At 43.6% G+C, this 16,107-nt stretch overlaps 1 protein-coding gene across 40 annotated transcripts in view; it reads right to left on the bottom strand.

Moving 5' to 3' along the window:
* SORBS1 (sorbin and SH3 domain containing 1) overlaps positions 1 to 16,107 on the bottom strand; it is a 229,870-nt gene that overhangs the window by 22,133 nt on the left and 191,630 nt on the right. For 33 of the 40 annotated variants that reach the window (XM_054205021.1, XM_054205022.1, XM_054205020.1 and 30 more), the window contains 6 exons: positions 15,926 to 16,040; positions 12,623 to 12,706; positions 8,635 to 8,700; positions 7,959 to 8,060; positions 6,572 to 6,621; positions 3,413 to 3,588 (listed from right to left, as the gene is read on the bottom strand). In XM_054205021.1, the coding sequence (XP_054060996.1) occupies positions 3,413 to 3,588; positions 6,572 to 6,621; positions 7,959 to 8,060; positions 8,635 to 8,700; positions 12,623 to 12,706; positions 15,926 to 16,040 (593 nt within the window). Of the gene's footprint in view, positions 1 to 290; positions 1,815 to 3,412; positions 3,589 to 6,571; positions 6,622 to 7,958; positions 8,061 to 8,634; positions 8,701 to 12,622; positions 12,707 to 15,925; positions 16,041 to 16,107 lie in introns of all 40 variants that reach the window. The other 7 variants (XM_054205046.1, XM_054205010.1, XM_054205035.1 and 4 more) reach the window with 6 other exon arrangements.

The following is a 16,107-nucleotide window of genomic DNA, read 5'->3' as shown; positions in this document are numbered from 1 at the left end:
TCTCATGTTGAGATTCTTGCATCCCCGGAGTTGCTTGGGAGACAAACTGAACCCGATGTGATTAGAAAGGCAGCGGAAATCGTTTCTCAGAAGTGCAGCTGTTAACAAGTCCTGAACAAAAATGCTCAGAAAGACACGCAAAGGACGTTAGACACACTAGGGGAAAAAACAGAGAGTCAGGGGATGCAAAGGTGGGGGGTAAAAGTGCGAGGGTTGTGGAAAAAAAGGGGAGGAGAAAGGAAAGCAAGAAGACATATGAAGGGACACTGGTAAAGAACACAAAAAGCCACCTCCTAGGTACGTCCCAAGTTCACTTTGCGGGTTGTTGTTTGTGTCCAGGCTGTGACAGAGGGCATATGGAACAGGGTTCCCATTGTTTAAGGAGTCAGGAGTGTCAGCCCGGCCCATGAAGCTATCTTGGCTAGATCCCATGGTGGGGAAGCAGCTAAGCCTCTCCACAATGTCATAGGAAGACAGGCGCCGGGGGGCTAGAGGCCTGCTTCTGGAGCAATGTTGGTGCTGGGAGTGGTGACTCTTGTCTCCTACGCTCCCCTGCAGCTGTATGGGGTTGTCTGGGTTCTCAGGGCTGGGCACTGCCAGGCTTCCCGGGCAGTCTGGGGGTGGAGTCCTGCAGGATTTGTGTTGGAAGGGCTTTTTCAATCGGAAGGGGAGCGGGCTCATTAGGTAGACGTTTCTGGGGAGCACGTGTCTGTCCCCATAGACATCCCCTTTGGAATCAGGGTTCCTGGAAGCCTGTTGCTGCTCGTGCCTTCGGATGGTAGTGAACCTGGTATAGGAAGCTGGGCATGAGCCTTTGCATCTGTTGATTTTATGCTTCTGAGGGCCATTGAGGTTGCTGCTGCTGCTGCCACCGCTGTCATTGGATGCATTTGAGAGGAGATCTATCTCATCCGTGCAAGCTGAAAGTGTGTCCATAGGGATGGCATCACTGACATCCGAAGCCACGTCCTCCACGTTGCTGCAGGAGCGGGAGGATTTATCTGCCAAGCTGGCAGCATCCTTCTCTTCTTGGTGTGCTTTTGGCAAATCCAGAAGAAACTCTGCAGAGTAGGCAGAGCTCAGGCAAGTTTTAGACTGGAGAGAAGTGGTGAATTTGTTTTGTCCAGTGGAAAAGTCAAGCGAGGGCATCGATCGGGATCTCTGGATCAGCTGCTCAAAGGCACTGATACGGGAGGAAACGGTGTGTTTGGGGATCTGCTCTGAATCCTCTCGACTGAGGCTGTGCTCCATCCTGTCCTTTGCTTCATTCTCAAACTGAGATGCAATATCCCTCACGCTGCAGGAGGAGACTGTGCCCAAATGGATCCTGGACCGGTTGATCTGGTGCATGTCTTTATACAGCATTGTAAACTCCATCCCACTCTTCCTGGAGGCAGGGAACAGGTAGCCTTTCCTAGAGTTGGTGCCATACTCCTGCAGGCTCATGGTACTGCCGGATTTGATGGCATACTCCTGCTTCGACTTCATTAACATGTTTTCTATGCTTTCCCCTATGTCTACCATGAAAGCTTTTTTATTATCAAACAAGGCAACAGAGCTACGAAGGTTTTCGCAGCTTTGAGCTTTCTCATGAGACAGCAAGATACCCTTCTTGTCCTGCACAAGAGCAGCTGGAGCTGCTAGTTTGGGTTTGAATTTAGAAGGGAGGATTTCAGTAATGCAGGCTTTTGCAGCTGATAAGGGCTTCTTATGTTTACATGCGTGACCTAACATACCGGTATGACTAGCGTTAAAGGTTCGGCTATTAACTGAAGAGGGTGCAGTCATATGAGCATTCCCACCTTTACGATCCACTGGTAAGCATGCAGAATAAAATAAATACAACCTGTTAGCTTAAGTGCTAGAAAGCTATTGAGAAAGGAGAAAGAACATGCTTGGATTTCATAAAATGCACTTTAAAGAAACAAAGCTCCAAAACATAAAGAAAAGCAGGAAGAAACTGCACAACAAGCCACGCTTACAGGAGTAGGTGAAGTGCTGCTAACATCTCTAAAATGAGAGGCCTGGCCAGAAGCAGATCTAGAGCACTTTGAAGGTACCCTCCTAAAAAGTGCTAAGCATCAAGCTTCCAGGGAAGCTGTGGTATCATGGAAAAGGACGGCTGAACCCTGGGCAGGATCAGGGTGTCAGCAAGAATGCAGAGGCACTATCATTGCAAAAATGGCTTAATACAAGCCTGTAATCACACCTACTACGGTCTCACCACAGTGCTTGCCAGTTTATTCCTGGGAGGGAGAAGATACTCAGCGGCTGACTGTGCTAGCACAAGCAGGCCGTATCAGTTGGCCTTGCCGAAGAGCTGTCTGCTTAGAGATTCCCCATACTAGGAATAAGCTAGTCCTTCAGACAATGTGGTTGGCCATGTTTGCTTTAAAAATCAAGGAGTCAGATCAGGACATTATTTTTTTTTTTTTTTTCTAAGTCAAATCCAGTCTGGGTTCAGCTTAGACTGCAGTTTTTTAGGTCTGTTTCCGATTTAAGTTCAAACTCAAATGTCGAAATAACCATCCAAGCTCAACTGCAGTTTAGGGAACAATAATTGTTTGAACAGATTTTTTTGTTCAGATCCAGTTTGACTCCCTGCCCTACAGGCCTGACATAATGCTGAAAAACAGCTGGAAGACGGAGACAGAGAGAGACCTTTTTGATGTGATGCACTATTTTTAGGGAGAGCAGTTCAGAAACCCAACACATTCCTTCCACAGTCCTCTCCCCATCTCAAGCCATTTTTAGGTTGAAGTTGGCTCAGAGATACATTCCCCAATACAGCTCCCTGATGGGAGTCATGCTCTTCCTTGTCCTAATCTTCTAGAGAGTCCAGGATGGGGGGAGGAAAGGGGAGGAGATGCATCGGTCTCTGCTGCCTCGCCTTCTCAGAGCCTGCAGGGCATTGCTGGTTCACGGTGTCCCATGCATTCTTTGCACACCCCTCAGAGGCAGGAGGCTGTGGAGCACGCGGTGCCAGCTACACCAGGGTAGCCAGGCCAGCAGACATGGTGTGGCCTGCTGAGATACTGCGGCATGAAGAGCAGAAAAGGCAGGGAAGGGCTCTAGCATGGCAAGGCAGTGGGAGCAGATGGATAGCAAGGCCAGCCTTATCAGCCTCGAGGAAGAACATGAGGATGTGGAGTGTGGCTGGGGTGCTGGATGGAGAGACCTAGTCCCTCTTGGGAAGAGGAGTCTGGATCAGATAAAGGGGCCATGAAAAATATTGGCCAGTGTGGTCTGAGAGAAAAAAGAGAAGGAAAACTGGGGATGGCAAAGAGGAAGGACAGAGGAAACCTCAACTGGCTTGAATAGGACTCTAAACCCTGCAGCAGTTTGCCCCATATCACCTGGCTTTTGACACTCAGTGCAGAATGGAGAAGAGGTTAGTGCCCTGACCACCTACCTTTTGTGGAAGCAGAGCTAGAAGGTCGCTTGAGACCACTCAGCCCCTGGAACGGGATGTCTCCACCTTCCAGCACACTCTTGTAAATCTGCCTTTCATTCTCCAAGCCAGCAGGGTCCCCCAGTGCTGGTTCTGACTCTCTCTTCACTGCATGGTAGTTGGGTGAATACGTGGAGCTGGAAAACACAAAAAAGGGGGAGGGACACCAGTGGGTCACTTCTGTTTGCTGAGACCTTCATGCAAAGTAAGAGAAAACCGCACTTGTGAACCCAGAATAGACTGTGCATGAAGAACTGGTGCTGAATGAAGAGGTTATGAATACATTGCGATCACTTTCTAGGTTTGGCACTACCATAGCATTCTCCACCTGAGGGAACTCTCCCCATTCAGTCCCTCGGCAAACAGGTGGCAGGAAAGCACTCCTCCTTTATTTTACAGATGAGACCACAGAGTCACAGAGCAGATGCATGATTTCTTTGCAGGCACAAAGAAACTCATTGGTTAGCTGGAAGTAGCACAAATATCTTCCAGCTCCTAGTCCTCTCTCCTGAAACCCCAGCCATGCCTGTCCTCTGCTTACAAAGCACAGCTGCTCAGGAATTCATCGCAACCAGTTCAGCCTCCTCCCAGTTAACACTATAGTTCAAGACTCCCAGAGCAATTTCTCAAGTCCACCGGTGAGGGACCACGCAGAGAAGCAACAGTACAGGGCTACAGACACTACTGTTTTAAATGCTAAAGAAATTCCCAGATACGCACACTTCTGCTCAGCCTTGCCTAAGGCCTCCATTACAGGGAATGAAAAATCCTGTACTCGAAGTCTACTGTGCAGATATATAAAAAAAATGCTGTTAAAATGAGTACAGTTTTAATTTCTTGGGCCTTTAAAGACTGGACATTTATTACAAATCCCTTTCCTCAGTCATGAAGGTGGAGGGCACAAGTATGTGGGGGCACAAGTATGCCCCCACATCTGATTTCTAGATTTCACTGTTTTCTCTCTAAAAAAAATAACTGACAACGCTATGGTATAAATGGCCCTTCCAGGCACAAAAGACTTCCTGAGCAATGAGGCAGACATGTTTTCCTAAAAGCTAAGTTCATCTGATACCAGTTCTTGTGCTCAACCAGGCTCGTCAGAAAAAGATGCAGTCTCACACAAAGCTATTCTGGGGCCAAAGCATGACTGCTGGAAAGTTTGAAAAAATAAAAAAAAATAGGGCATTTGCCAATTCATGGAAACATTCTGAAAGCTGGTTTACATCCTGATGTCCAGGAGTGATTCAAATTTATGTGACTGTGGAAATGCTCGTGGTTACGCCTGCTTGTTGTGGATAAATTTGTACATACATCTGTTTATTTTGGACAGATGCTGTACTTACGCGGTAAAGAGAAAGCCTTCAAACACATCAGAGGACTGGCCATAGAGGTGGAATTACACAATGTCTGGATCACAAAGAAGATTTTAGTTTCTGGACAAGGAAAACCAGGTCATATGTGGTCTCATAAATTACTTTCTGGAGTAAAAGCTCATGAAAAGCACCGTGAAAGAGAAAGGGAAAACTGTCACTTTTTCAACCTAGGCAATGCTCAGAGAGATCCACAGCTACAGAGCTGTTATCTCTTATGGGGGTTATCCCAGTGCCTCTCTTTGTCACGTTCCCAATGAAGGCCTGTCAGTTGCTGCAGGGAATAATGACTGCCCTGAGGTTTCTTCACCCGGGACGTAAAAGCATTTTAGCCTAGTTGATAAAAACCAAAGGGTTACAGTGATCTCCTTTGGGAATACACCTGGGGAAAAGAGAGGAGGCACTCGGCAGAGTCCCTTTTCCAGTTGCTCTCTCATTAGGGTCAGCAAGCAGTACTTAAGGGGGGCCAAGGCAGTCTGCAAGATCATAATCAGGTGAACAGAGGGAAGAGCACGACTGCAAAAAAGGCAATCAACTCCAGGTATCTTTTCCCCCTGCTCTCTAAAAGCAGGGAAGAATGTGTGACGCCATGGCCTCACTGTTGTTTCCCATTCCCAGCCTACTCAGGCTGCTTCCCCTCCACTGGCTCAGATGCTGGCGCTCCTGCATGCTTTAGGTGGCATCAGAAAGGGCACAGACAGTGCTGCTGTGGGCAGAAACCTTACGAGTCTTCCGCAAATATAAGCTATTCTTTTATGCTAATCTCTAAGATTTCCACTTATTTTATTGCTTTTTCCCTATTAAAACAAAACTAAACAGTCATAGGAACAACCAACAAAATGCAGCAGCGTGTGTCTCCCAGCAGAATGAACACAGGCAGAAGGGAACTGAGTTGAAAGAAGTACAGGAGACCTCTAAGGCAGGCCCAGAGGGGCGGTGAACACAGGTGATATTAATGGGTGTCTGGAGAAGAATATGCCTTTCCTAACAAACCATCCACGCAGAGGGAATCACTGTGCCTACGGACAGCGTTAAGCATGCAGTCCAATTACAAGGAGCAGCAGTTCGCAGTAGGAGCTGCCTCCATGGCTCGAATAGCTCAGCACAGCTCAGCATCTAGCTCTGGATTTTTTTTTGGCATCTTCCTCTTTTAAAACAAACCAGCTCCATGTACAATTCCATTAGACAGAGTATACTGTTTATTACATGTTCCTCTGGAAAAGCAGTGCCACATTAGATCTTTGAGAAGTATCATTCCTGCTACCACTGTTCCCTTCCTGGAATATGGAAAATTATTGCCTTCCAATAACAACACCCTTTTGATCTGGTGCGCATAATTGGGAATATTTAACAGGATCTATCATACATGTGTAACAGAAACAAACTTTGTTTATTCCATGCAATAGAGTTGCTTACATGAAGTTACAGTCAATTTGCAAACTTCATCAAGATGGAGTTAAAGGTCTGGGTCTTTTTTTTGTTTGTTTGTTTAAAAATACTGCCTAGCATAATCAGCAATTCTTATCTAGACAATGCAACCACTCGTGAAATCACTTCAAAATTCATTCAAGATCAAAGAGCAGATATTGTACCTGGACTCATCTTAAGCACACATATAATTCTCACGGTACATGCATTTGTCTATATCCATCATCAAAAAATAAAGCCAATCCATTTCCAACGCCCTAAATGCTGTCCTACATGCCCTTAGATTGTAAAAGAGACATCAAAAAGCAATAGGAAAACTTACTAGGAAGAATGGTCTGTGGAAGTTTCCAGAGGAGTAACACCTGCTGTATTCTGCAAAAGTCCAAACAAAGGAGTCATTGATATGCACTTACACGTGAGGAGAAAGAAAAAGTCTTGCTTAAGTAATTTTCCATCTATTGCTCGAATATTAGCCTTTAGGAGACATTGAGGTTTAAGTCTAAATGCAATTTAAGCTGTCAACATCTTTGCAGAAAAGCGACAATTTTCCTGAGTTCCTTCAGGGCAGTGACAGGTTTTTAGCACAGCCGATGCCTTTTCGCAGCGCCTATTCTTTTGTCTGCAAATGAGTCATTGTGAATAAAGCCAAAAGCAAGAAGAGATAACCAGCTGGGCCATGACCAGGAGACACAGGCTCATAATTATTTCCCCAAGCTTTTCCCCCAACCGGTCACTGCCCGCCTTTGCTTTAAAGGTATATTACATTTCTGCAGCACAATACATTCCTCAGCGTTCAAAAAAATATCAAAGCACTAATAAGAAAAGCAATGTTTCAGTTCAGTTTCCTTACTTAGGAGAAGCAATGCCAGCTGCACAGGTTCAATAGCAAAAGCCAGTTCTTATCCGCTTGCTTTAAATCCATCTAACACTTCCTAGGCACGTTATTTTAAAAATTGAAGGCAATTTTAGAAGAAATGCTCTATTTGGTGTCCCCTCATCTATCTTAGCATTCCTATGTAGGAAGAAAAAGCAAATCTTGGGGCTGAAAAAGCAGCTTTTTCAAGTCCTGGTGAAATGCCGCAGCTTCAAAAAAAAATCAACAACAGAAAAAAAAAAGAAAAAATGGCATGTTACCAAATTAATCTATCATTTCATGGTTCAGGTCCTGCAGACCCTCGAAACAGCAGCAGCAGCTGACCTGCCCTAGAAGGTCATGGCAAGGTGCAGCGTAAGGAAAATTGGGTAAAATCTCTTGGGAATATCCAAATCTTGTGTAGGCGTGAGCTCCTAGCAGAAAGCAGGGCTTCTATGAAGGGAGGGTAGATGGCAACACGCTTGAAAGGCACGAGATGATGACGTGACGCCAACCAAGAATTTTAAGCTGATTGCTGCTGCCTATTCATGTGAAAAATAAAGAGGGTTTTTTTGCAGACACTGAACTCAAAACCCTAAAGGAGGACAGGGGTGGGGGTGGGGGGCAGCTGAAAGGGAACGGGGGAGAGAGGAAATCACTGTATCTGAAATGGATTTCAAGCCGGATTCTCAGCATCACGTTCTATTATTTCTGACAGCGACACAGCAAGCCATGCAGTCAGAACGGTCAGAACCATTATTTATCCCAACCTCATTTAATAATCATCCAGCAGTGAATAGATTAGAGCAGAGAGTTTGGAAACAGGGATTGGCAGCATGAAAAGAATAGGAAATACCTTCTGTGGCTTTTTATGTGGCGCTTTATAAAGCTTCTCCATTTTTTCTAAATCTGCCTCTAACTCAGTCTGGTAGAGGTAGAGGTCTTTTTCTAGATCAGTCTGGTTAAAGAAGGAGAAGAAGAATGGGAAAATAATGCTTAGGGTTAGGGGAAACCAAAGGAATGTTAATTTTGAAAAAAAAAAAGCGAGCCTTTTTAATCGAAAAAAGACAAAGATGGTATGGACAATACACAGAATTTCACTAGTAATTAATCATGTTTGAATCATTACAGAGGAAATAGTTTTAGGCATTTAACATTCAAAATTAAGAGATGCACAGGCCTCCTAGAATCTAATTCTACAAACCATAAAGTTATAAAACCCACCTGTAAAAAAAAAAAGAAAAGATACTGTAACAATATGCAATATGCTGTTAGTATAATTATCATTGCAAGTCAAGATAGCGAAACCACCACTCTAAATTATGGCTGATTATGATTTAAGAATTGTTTATTAAATCAATTTACTAGCTACTTAATTGTTAGGCTGATGAGCTAAGCCCAATTAAAAAAAATCACTCACAAGCACACAAAACCCAAGCAATGCTACAAAAAAAAAAAAAAAGAAAATCACATACACACATACATACATACGCGCTAGATGCTGTAGTACAACGTATGTGAGACACAATTACCTTTCTATCCTCTCTAGTAAGGATAGAGCAATCTCCAGGAGTATAATCCCAAATCTTTTTTGGAGGCTGATGGAAAGCAGAGGAAGGAAATGAGGAAATGAAGATAAGGAAAGACATCACAGAGAATATGGAAACTGGATTAGAACAGAGGGGGAATACAATAGGGGATTTGCATCAACACTGAAAAGAAATTAAAAAAAACAACCTACAACAGAGAAAGAGAGATAGAAAGACGGATAAATCCGCTATAGCACAAATATCAAGAGATCATGGGAGGCAAAAGGGAACATACATGCAGTCTGGGAGGGGCTGTTTTCAGTAGTGTTTGAGGAAATTTTTATTTTTGCAAGATGCTCTAAGGGATTTTGGGCTCTCTAGAGGGAGCCCACAACTGGTGGTTAAAGCATTCTTAACACAAAACCAAAACAAAACGGGGAAAAAACACACAGTCATAAAAAGCATTTGTTTTGCTCATTCTTCTTTTCAAAAGGAAAGGGTAAAACAAGGGCCTTTGATAAAAAAAAAGGGAGAATCTTTCCCACCCCCACCAGACTATGAATACATACCATGTGAACAAATGGCTGAATTTCCAGTGGTGGCATTGTGGGGCAATGAGAACGCAGAGTTGTTATTTTTTATTTCACTGGTTTGGGGGTTTGGTTTGTGGGGTTTTTTGGTGGAGAGAGTGGGACACATGGAACTTTGTGAACTAGTTATTTAAAATTCATCCTATTGGTGAAGGCGCCAATTTCAAAACAGGATTTTCCTGTTGTAAGTATCAGGGAGGATTATTCAAAGTGAAAGACCTTTGTCCTAACACTCCTATCCAAATAATGCCATGATAATATCCTCATTTCACCAGATATGCACCTCTCACTGAAATGCTCAGAGTCCTTGTTCTTAGTTTGTGAAATCAGAATACATTTGCTCTGTTTCCAAACAAAAATAACTTCTGTTGGTTGGCAATCATCCTACGTGTCCTTATTGACTTCTGTGACGATTATCTCTGACTCACTGACAAGGAATCTCCCAGTGTCAGTCTATCACAGGTGAGACTGAGCTACAGCACTTGGGTCTTGGTCCAAATTCCTTCAGGTTTCTAGACTGCCTGCATCTGTAGTTTGAACCCAGCCCCCTTCTACATTGAGACAGCCATGTGTGGATTGCAAACACTGTAAATAACTATTTCTTATCCATCAGATCAGCAGCTGCAGGTAGGTAGCTGGTGCTGCAAAGAGATAGGGTTGAGATTTGGAGGGAGGAACTGGAGGGAAGGAGGTGAGAAGGCAGGACATGCACCCCTTTTTCCAGCCCCCCTGCTCCTCCGTTTATAGCAAAGAGCTTAGTGCTGTCTCAGGAAAGGCTGGGAGAAAGTGCCTATGTGTGATCCTGCAATTACAATGGAAGACAACTGAGCTCTAGGCTAGCCAAATGTCAAGTTTTGTGGATGGGCTCCATGGAGCTGCGGAGCCACAGGTCAGGAGGAAGGAAGCATGCGGGGATTCAGTCGCAGCAGCATGCTGAAAAAGCATCCATGCTGCAGAGACTGATCTACCTGTCTGCAGGGCATGTGCCTGTCCACAGAGCTGCCTAGAAATGCATCTGGGATCCTGGTTCAGCAAAGTGTCTCTTCAGCTGCCTTAGGAAGCGCGTGTGCTTTCCTCGATGGGGAAAACCCCGTCCTGGTCATTCTGGTGTGGCTGGAAAGCAACACCCACAGGCTCACAAGAATCCTGAGCTCCCTTTTACCAAAGATGTTCCTGCCCACATCATATAGCTGCAAATAAAGTCAGAAAGCCAGGGGAAATCATCCTGTAGAAGTACGTGTTATCCCCAGCACTGGAAAAAAAAAAGCTGGGACAAACAGAAAATCTTTGAAAATCCCAGGCGCTGGTAAATGTCAATTAAAACACTCTGATTAGGCATGGGGCTTAGCCACTAGCTGGTCACAAAAATCTCATCCTCTTGTGACCTGAGTAAGCAAAGCTACATAAAGTATGCTCTTTTGGATCTTGTGACGAAGCTCAGAGGGAGCTTTGCTGAATTTCTGTCAAGTTCCAGAGCAGGTAGCTACAGAAGTCTGAGATGACATCCTCAATTCAAGTGCCTGATGTAATGCCAAAGCACTATCTACAGAGTACCACATTCATGGCTTTGGAGATAGAGCAGGTTGACTTGGGATGTCATTTCAAGGCAAGCTGTAAGAAAGCAGCCCTTCGCAACAGTGGCCTGAGCAAGGTGGAGGACTTGTCACCAGAAGAGATGGTCTGCTGAATGAGAGCTGGATGACTGGTGTAGCCTGAGATGCCCTCCTCTGAAGTAAGGCCAAGGCTGCATGACTAAAAGCACAAACACACACTTCTAAGGAACAGATATACCCTCACTTCTACAAAGCCCTGAGGGCATAAATGTTCTCCTTTCTCTGACACATTTTGCATTAACTTATACTAACTCAAAGGATCAGAGAGATGACACACCTTCATTCATTACAAGGGCATATTGCTATTAATTACACGACAGCAAAGAAAAGCAGGTTTCTTCCCACTTTGTGGAAATCTTAATCCATGACAATTTATGAGGGATTAAATCCTTAGACTAACATCACTTGAAAGCCTCAGTGAGGTGGGATTTACCTGACTTCTACTGCCTAAAAGTTATGGGGTCTCATCTCAAACACTGTTGAAGGTCCTTCTTTAGCTTTGGATGGAAGGTCCATAGCTATATAAAAATTTTCTGTGACAGAACAGTCTACCCAGCCACTGTACGTGTCTGGTTTTCAGCAAAAATTACACTATTTTTATGATGAGATCAGACTGGGCACCCAACCTCAGGCAGCTACATTCTGTGCAGAGGAATTTTGTCAGTTCTAAGAAAACAGAGAACAAAGACCAGATGTAAAGAAAATCTGCCCTCTGGTGTCCATGCGCAATTGCCTTTGAAGCCAGTAGTGAACTTTAAAATGTATTTTGGGTTTTTTGTTCATGCAGGGAAATCTCAGCAGCACTCAATGGTGTGCATGGACATCTGGCAAATGACCTCAAGGAGAAAGGAGAAACAACCACTATACTATCAGCATCTCACTATACAGATGTGAGAGGCTGATACTGCTGCAGTAAGAGTAGCTGATGAAATGCTATTTAATAATGAAGTTAATGGTGCTTAATCAGTAAGAACCAGGCCATAGACTGGTTTAAAGTCACGTTTTTTTCCAGTAGCCATGACCACTGATGTGTTCCCTCCATCAAAACGTCCTTTGTCCTATTGAATAACTAAGCTTTGCTAAGCTTCATCTTTTTCCAGAGTGGGAAATCAAGGCTTTTTTTTTTTTTTTTTCCTTTTTACACCCCCCACCCCTACCCCAGCAACACAGCTCCATTTGAAAAGAAAGCACACTGTTCTCAGACTCCTTTGGTTTCAGGGAATGGCAAGGGCTATTCAGCACAGACTGATGCACCCCATTTAGGCAATGGGCTGCTACATGCGTAAGGAAATGAGCAGGAAACAGGGTCATGATCTGTTTATGGATAACTGGAAACTACTGACCTAGAGTTCACAAGCCAAGGCCAGGAATAAATGAATGATTCTTCTTGACTTAAAGCTACCCATCAGCCATCCTAGATCTTGTTAGGCAGAGGGAGAATAAGGGCTTTGAATAAGGACTTCCAATAAATGAGAACAAGTCATTACTTCTAAAATTAACAAAAATGCATTTTGAACTATGGTGAGTGAAAGAATATTGCCTTGTTGATACATATGGCTGGAAGGTGGGAATGTTTGTAAATGGCTTCAAAATACTTAAAGTAGTAACAGAACAGCTGCTTTACATCAGTACCAGCATGATGTTATGAACAATCACATTTTCAAATGAGTAAGGCAGCTGTTCCAGGTTTAGGACCTAGCAAAGAGAAGTGACAATCATTTAAAAAAAAAAAAAAAAAAAAAAAAAAGGCAGGTTGACTTCATTGGTCATTGGAACTATCAAACTTACCGGTTTCCCAAACTCCAATTCCGAAAAGAATTTATACCAAGGTTCATTCTTTAAATCTATCTCTTCTGGGCTTATATCCCGAGTCTAAAGGAGTTGGTGATAGGGGAATGGAAGAAAGAGAAGGATAACATTATGCAAAGAATACACGGAAAGGGACTGTTAGAGATGCAGATCCCATGGTTTCCATTCTAAAATGTAGGTATTTAACCTTATAATTTGGAATTTCTATAGCACCTCTCACAAAGGCCATGAACTGCTTTGCAAACATCATTTAAGCCTAATGGCATCATTGTGAGCATCATGAATATGAATTAATTGCATTTTACAGATCAGGAGACCCACACAGAGAGAGATTATGCAGCTTGCCCAGAGTCACAGGGAGACTCAATGGAAGAGCTGGGAGTCGACCAGTCCCTCAGTCCTACGGTCAGACGCTTCCATCGAGTCCAAAGCTGCATGTGCTTTCAAAATTTTCTTAATCTTCATTTGGTTAAAAAATAGATTCAGTGAGACCTGAATCAAATACTGCATCTTTAACAGCACATGAATATGTGAGAAACCCTGTTCTATACACTGCAAACAGAGTGAAAGGTGGTTTTCTAAATCAAAGGAGACACAAGTCAGAGAGAGCGCATCCCTGAAAGATCTCTGAAAGGATGGACAGAGAGACAATATTACTTGTTTCTTCACAAATAAATGTGAGAGAATCAGACAGAACTACAACAAAGGAAAATCAGACAGGACAGAAAACAAACAGTACAGTTGAAAAGAAAATTCCCTTTTGTTCATACAATCTGTTTAAATGAAACGAAAAAAGTTGAAATAGTTGTAGCTGTTTAAAAATACTGCTGGTGAGATAAGAGAATACAGTCCATTGCTAAGGGTTACGAGGTGCCACTCCCCAAAAGACATCTAGCTAACTCTTGCACTTCAGTGTACCTAGTGTTAGGCATAACGGATCTCAGTGCATTAAAAATAGAAATACATAATGTCTGATACGCCAGTGTGATCCCAAGTGCTCCATCACAACAAGCGATGAGCCACACACAGGCACAGAGGGCCAACACAAAGTGTCCTGATGCAAATCGACCTGTGATGGGGTTACTGAGGCAGGGGGAAGTTCCCAACAGTTGCAAGGCTTTGCTGGATGTCCCAGACTCTGCCACAGCCATTAGGCATCACAAAAAAAGCTCTAGGACAAGAGCTCAGCATTGATGCTGAAAGAGGGGCACCGCTTCAATCTGAAAGATAAATGGTTACATCATGTTTCATCTCCATGGCCCAGAGGAAGATTTGGCTATTTCTTAAAGGCAAAATAGAAGTAATGCCTCCATTTTTTTTCTTTACTACATTCCAACTAAAAGTACTCATCTTGTTATCTAACTGCCTCTACATTAAAAAAAAAAGCCTGCTGACGTCAACGGGAGGCTCTTCATCGCTCTCAAATGGTTTTGGATTGGGATTCTGGTAGTCACAACAATTACCAGGAGATATCCACAAATCTCCTGCAGCCTCCTTGAATGATCTAGTTGCTAACCATTGTATTCCTGTTGTATTTAATGAGACTGCTGGAGACCACAAAGCCACTATTTCAAGACCTTACTCTCTGATGTATGGCTTGAAATTAAAGCTCAAAATGTAACATTGGAAGTAACACAGCCATCACATTCTTCTTGTCTTTGACGAGCTCTGTACAATTTTTCTCAATTATGCTGATGATGGTCCCGCTTGTGGCTTTTAGACTCTGATTCAACAGCTCAGTTAAGTACCTGAAGAAGTCTGAACACATAAACAGTGCCACTGGTGATGACAGACCTTTCACAAAGGCTTAAGTACACAGATGAAACAGGCCTTTTGCCACAAGGTTTAATCTTGGCTGTTTACCGTGAGACAAAATTGCCACTTAAGTCAGCAGAAATCTTGCTCCAGGATGGACTGCAGGAATGGAGTTGTCATACCACGTTCAAGTCACTTCTCACTGGCACTTCTCTAATGGGCTGAGCCAACGCCCAGCAGGACCAAGAGAGAGTCATCCATCACCCATTTCAATAGGCACTAGGATCATGCTCCTATCTGGAGCAACTTTGCTGAAGTCAATGAAGGGACACTGGCGTGAAAAGAAGTTGGTTGCAGGATCTTCCAAAAGTGATGGACCTTGATTGCACTTGGAAGGAAAAAAGAAAACCCACCAAAATACTAAGGAGAAACATCAGGTCCCAGACCAGACTTGATTCTTCCATTTCTATTGATTTAAATTGCTGTTCACTCTTGGGTAAAATCCTTGGCAGGTTTTTCAGGAGCATTCCTTTACCTACTCCATGCATGGATCAATGCCTGAGCTGTTAAGGCACACGTCCAGTTTATGTTTGGAATCTTGCATGCAATTAGCGCTTCTAATTGAATCCTTCAAATTAACGCTTATATAGAACAATTGTATCTTTATGTACCAAACTAGCTATTCACTCGTAACCACAATTCAGTATTTTCTAGCCCTTACAACGTCACACTTGTACCACTGAAGGACACCTTAAGTGAGCTGCGGTGATTTATGCAGGACTGGCTGATGAGGTTAGCACCACCTCTCTGCCCTGTCCCTTGCTAAGTGTTCTCAGTCAAGCCTGCAGAATGAGACTTTTGTATGTCTCCTAGCTGTCACAATGCACAACATTACTTACTAATTCAAAACGAAATTGGTAACAGCTCACTTAATACTGCAGGTTACAAACCAGTGTAGCTCACATTCAGTTCTGCCACCCCTGCCACAGAAGTGGTGAGATCCATCTGAGGAGAAAGTAGCCCAGGGGAGATGGTCTTGTCCTAATGCACCTCAGAGGCATCCCCTGAGGCACATTACAGGCACTCTAAAAATTAGTGGTCTGGTGTTTAAAGCATCAGAGGAACATAGAAACTGAACCAGCCTGCTTTGTTGCATAATGCCTTCAACCATCCTGTATCAACTAATGCTGTGCCCTAGAAAAAGTACAGCTGGCAAAACAGCTGCTGAACAGGTCACAGTGTCAAACATGGATTAAAAACTAGGGTTAGTGATCCATACTTAACACAGAAAACAACACGTCCAAAAGGAAAGAAGCCTCTCAGTCCCCCTGGATCTTGCTTTATAGAGAACAACAATGTTAGGAAGTTATGCAAAACAGTTTTCAAAACAAAATATACAGGAAATACATCACATGAGCACTGCAGTGTAAGTATAAGGGATCCTATCGGAATGGAACTGCACAAGCACTTGGGGAGTATTTTACAATCACAGGATAAAGCCACAAACTAGGATAAAACAAACATTACCATCTTTTCATTGTTCAGAACCGAGGACTTTCCTGGCTGATAGTCATAAATGCTCCTGGGCTCTGCACGGTATTTTCTGGTGTCCACCTTCTTGTCTGGAGGCTCCCAGTCAGTCCTGAGGAAAAAAAGATCAATTAACTCAAACCACTGTGGTTTCCGTGGAGACAAGTACTTCCTTTTGA

This window comes from Rissa tridactyla, chromosome 6 (genome assembly GCF_028500815.1).
Source record: "Rissa tridactyla isolate bRisTri1 chromosome 6, bRisTri1.patW.cur.20221130, whole genome shotgun sequence".
NCBI lineage: Eukaryota > Metazoa > Chordata > Aves > Charadriiformes > Laridae > Rissa > Rissa tridactyla.
Note: the sequence above shows the minus strand (reverse complement) of the source record. Positions and strands in the feature narration are given on the sequence as shown.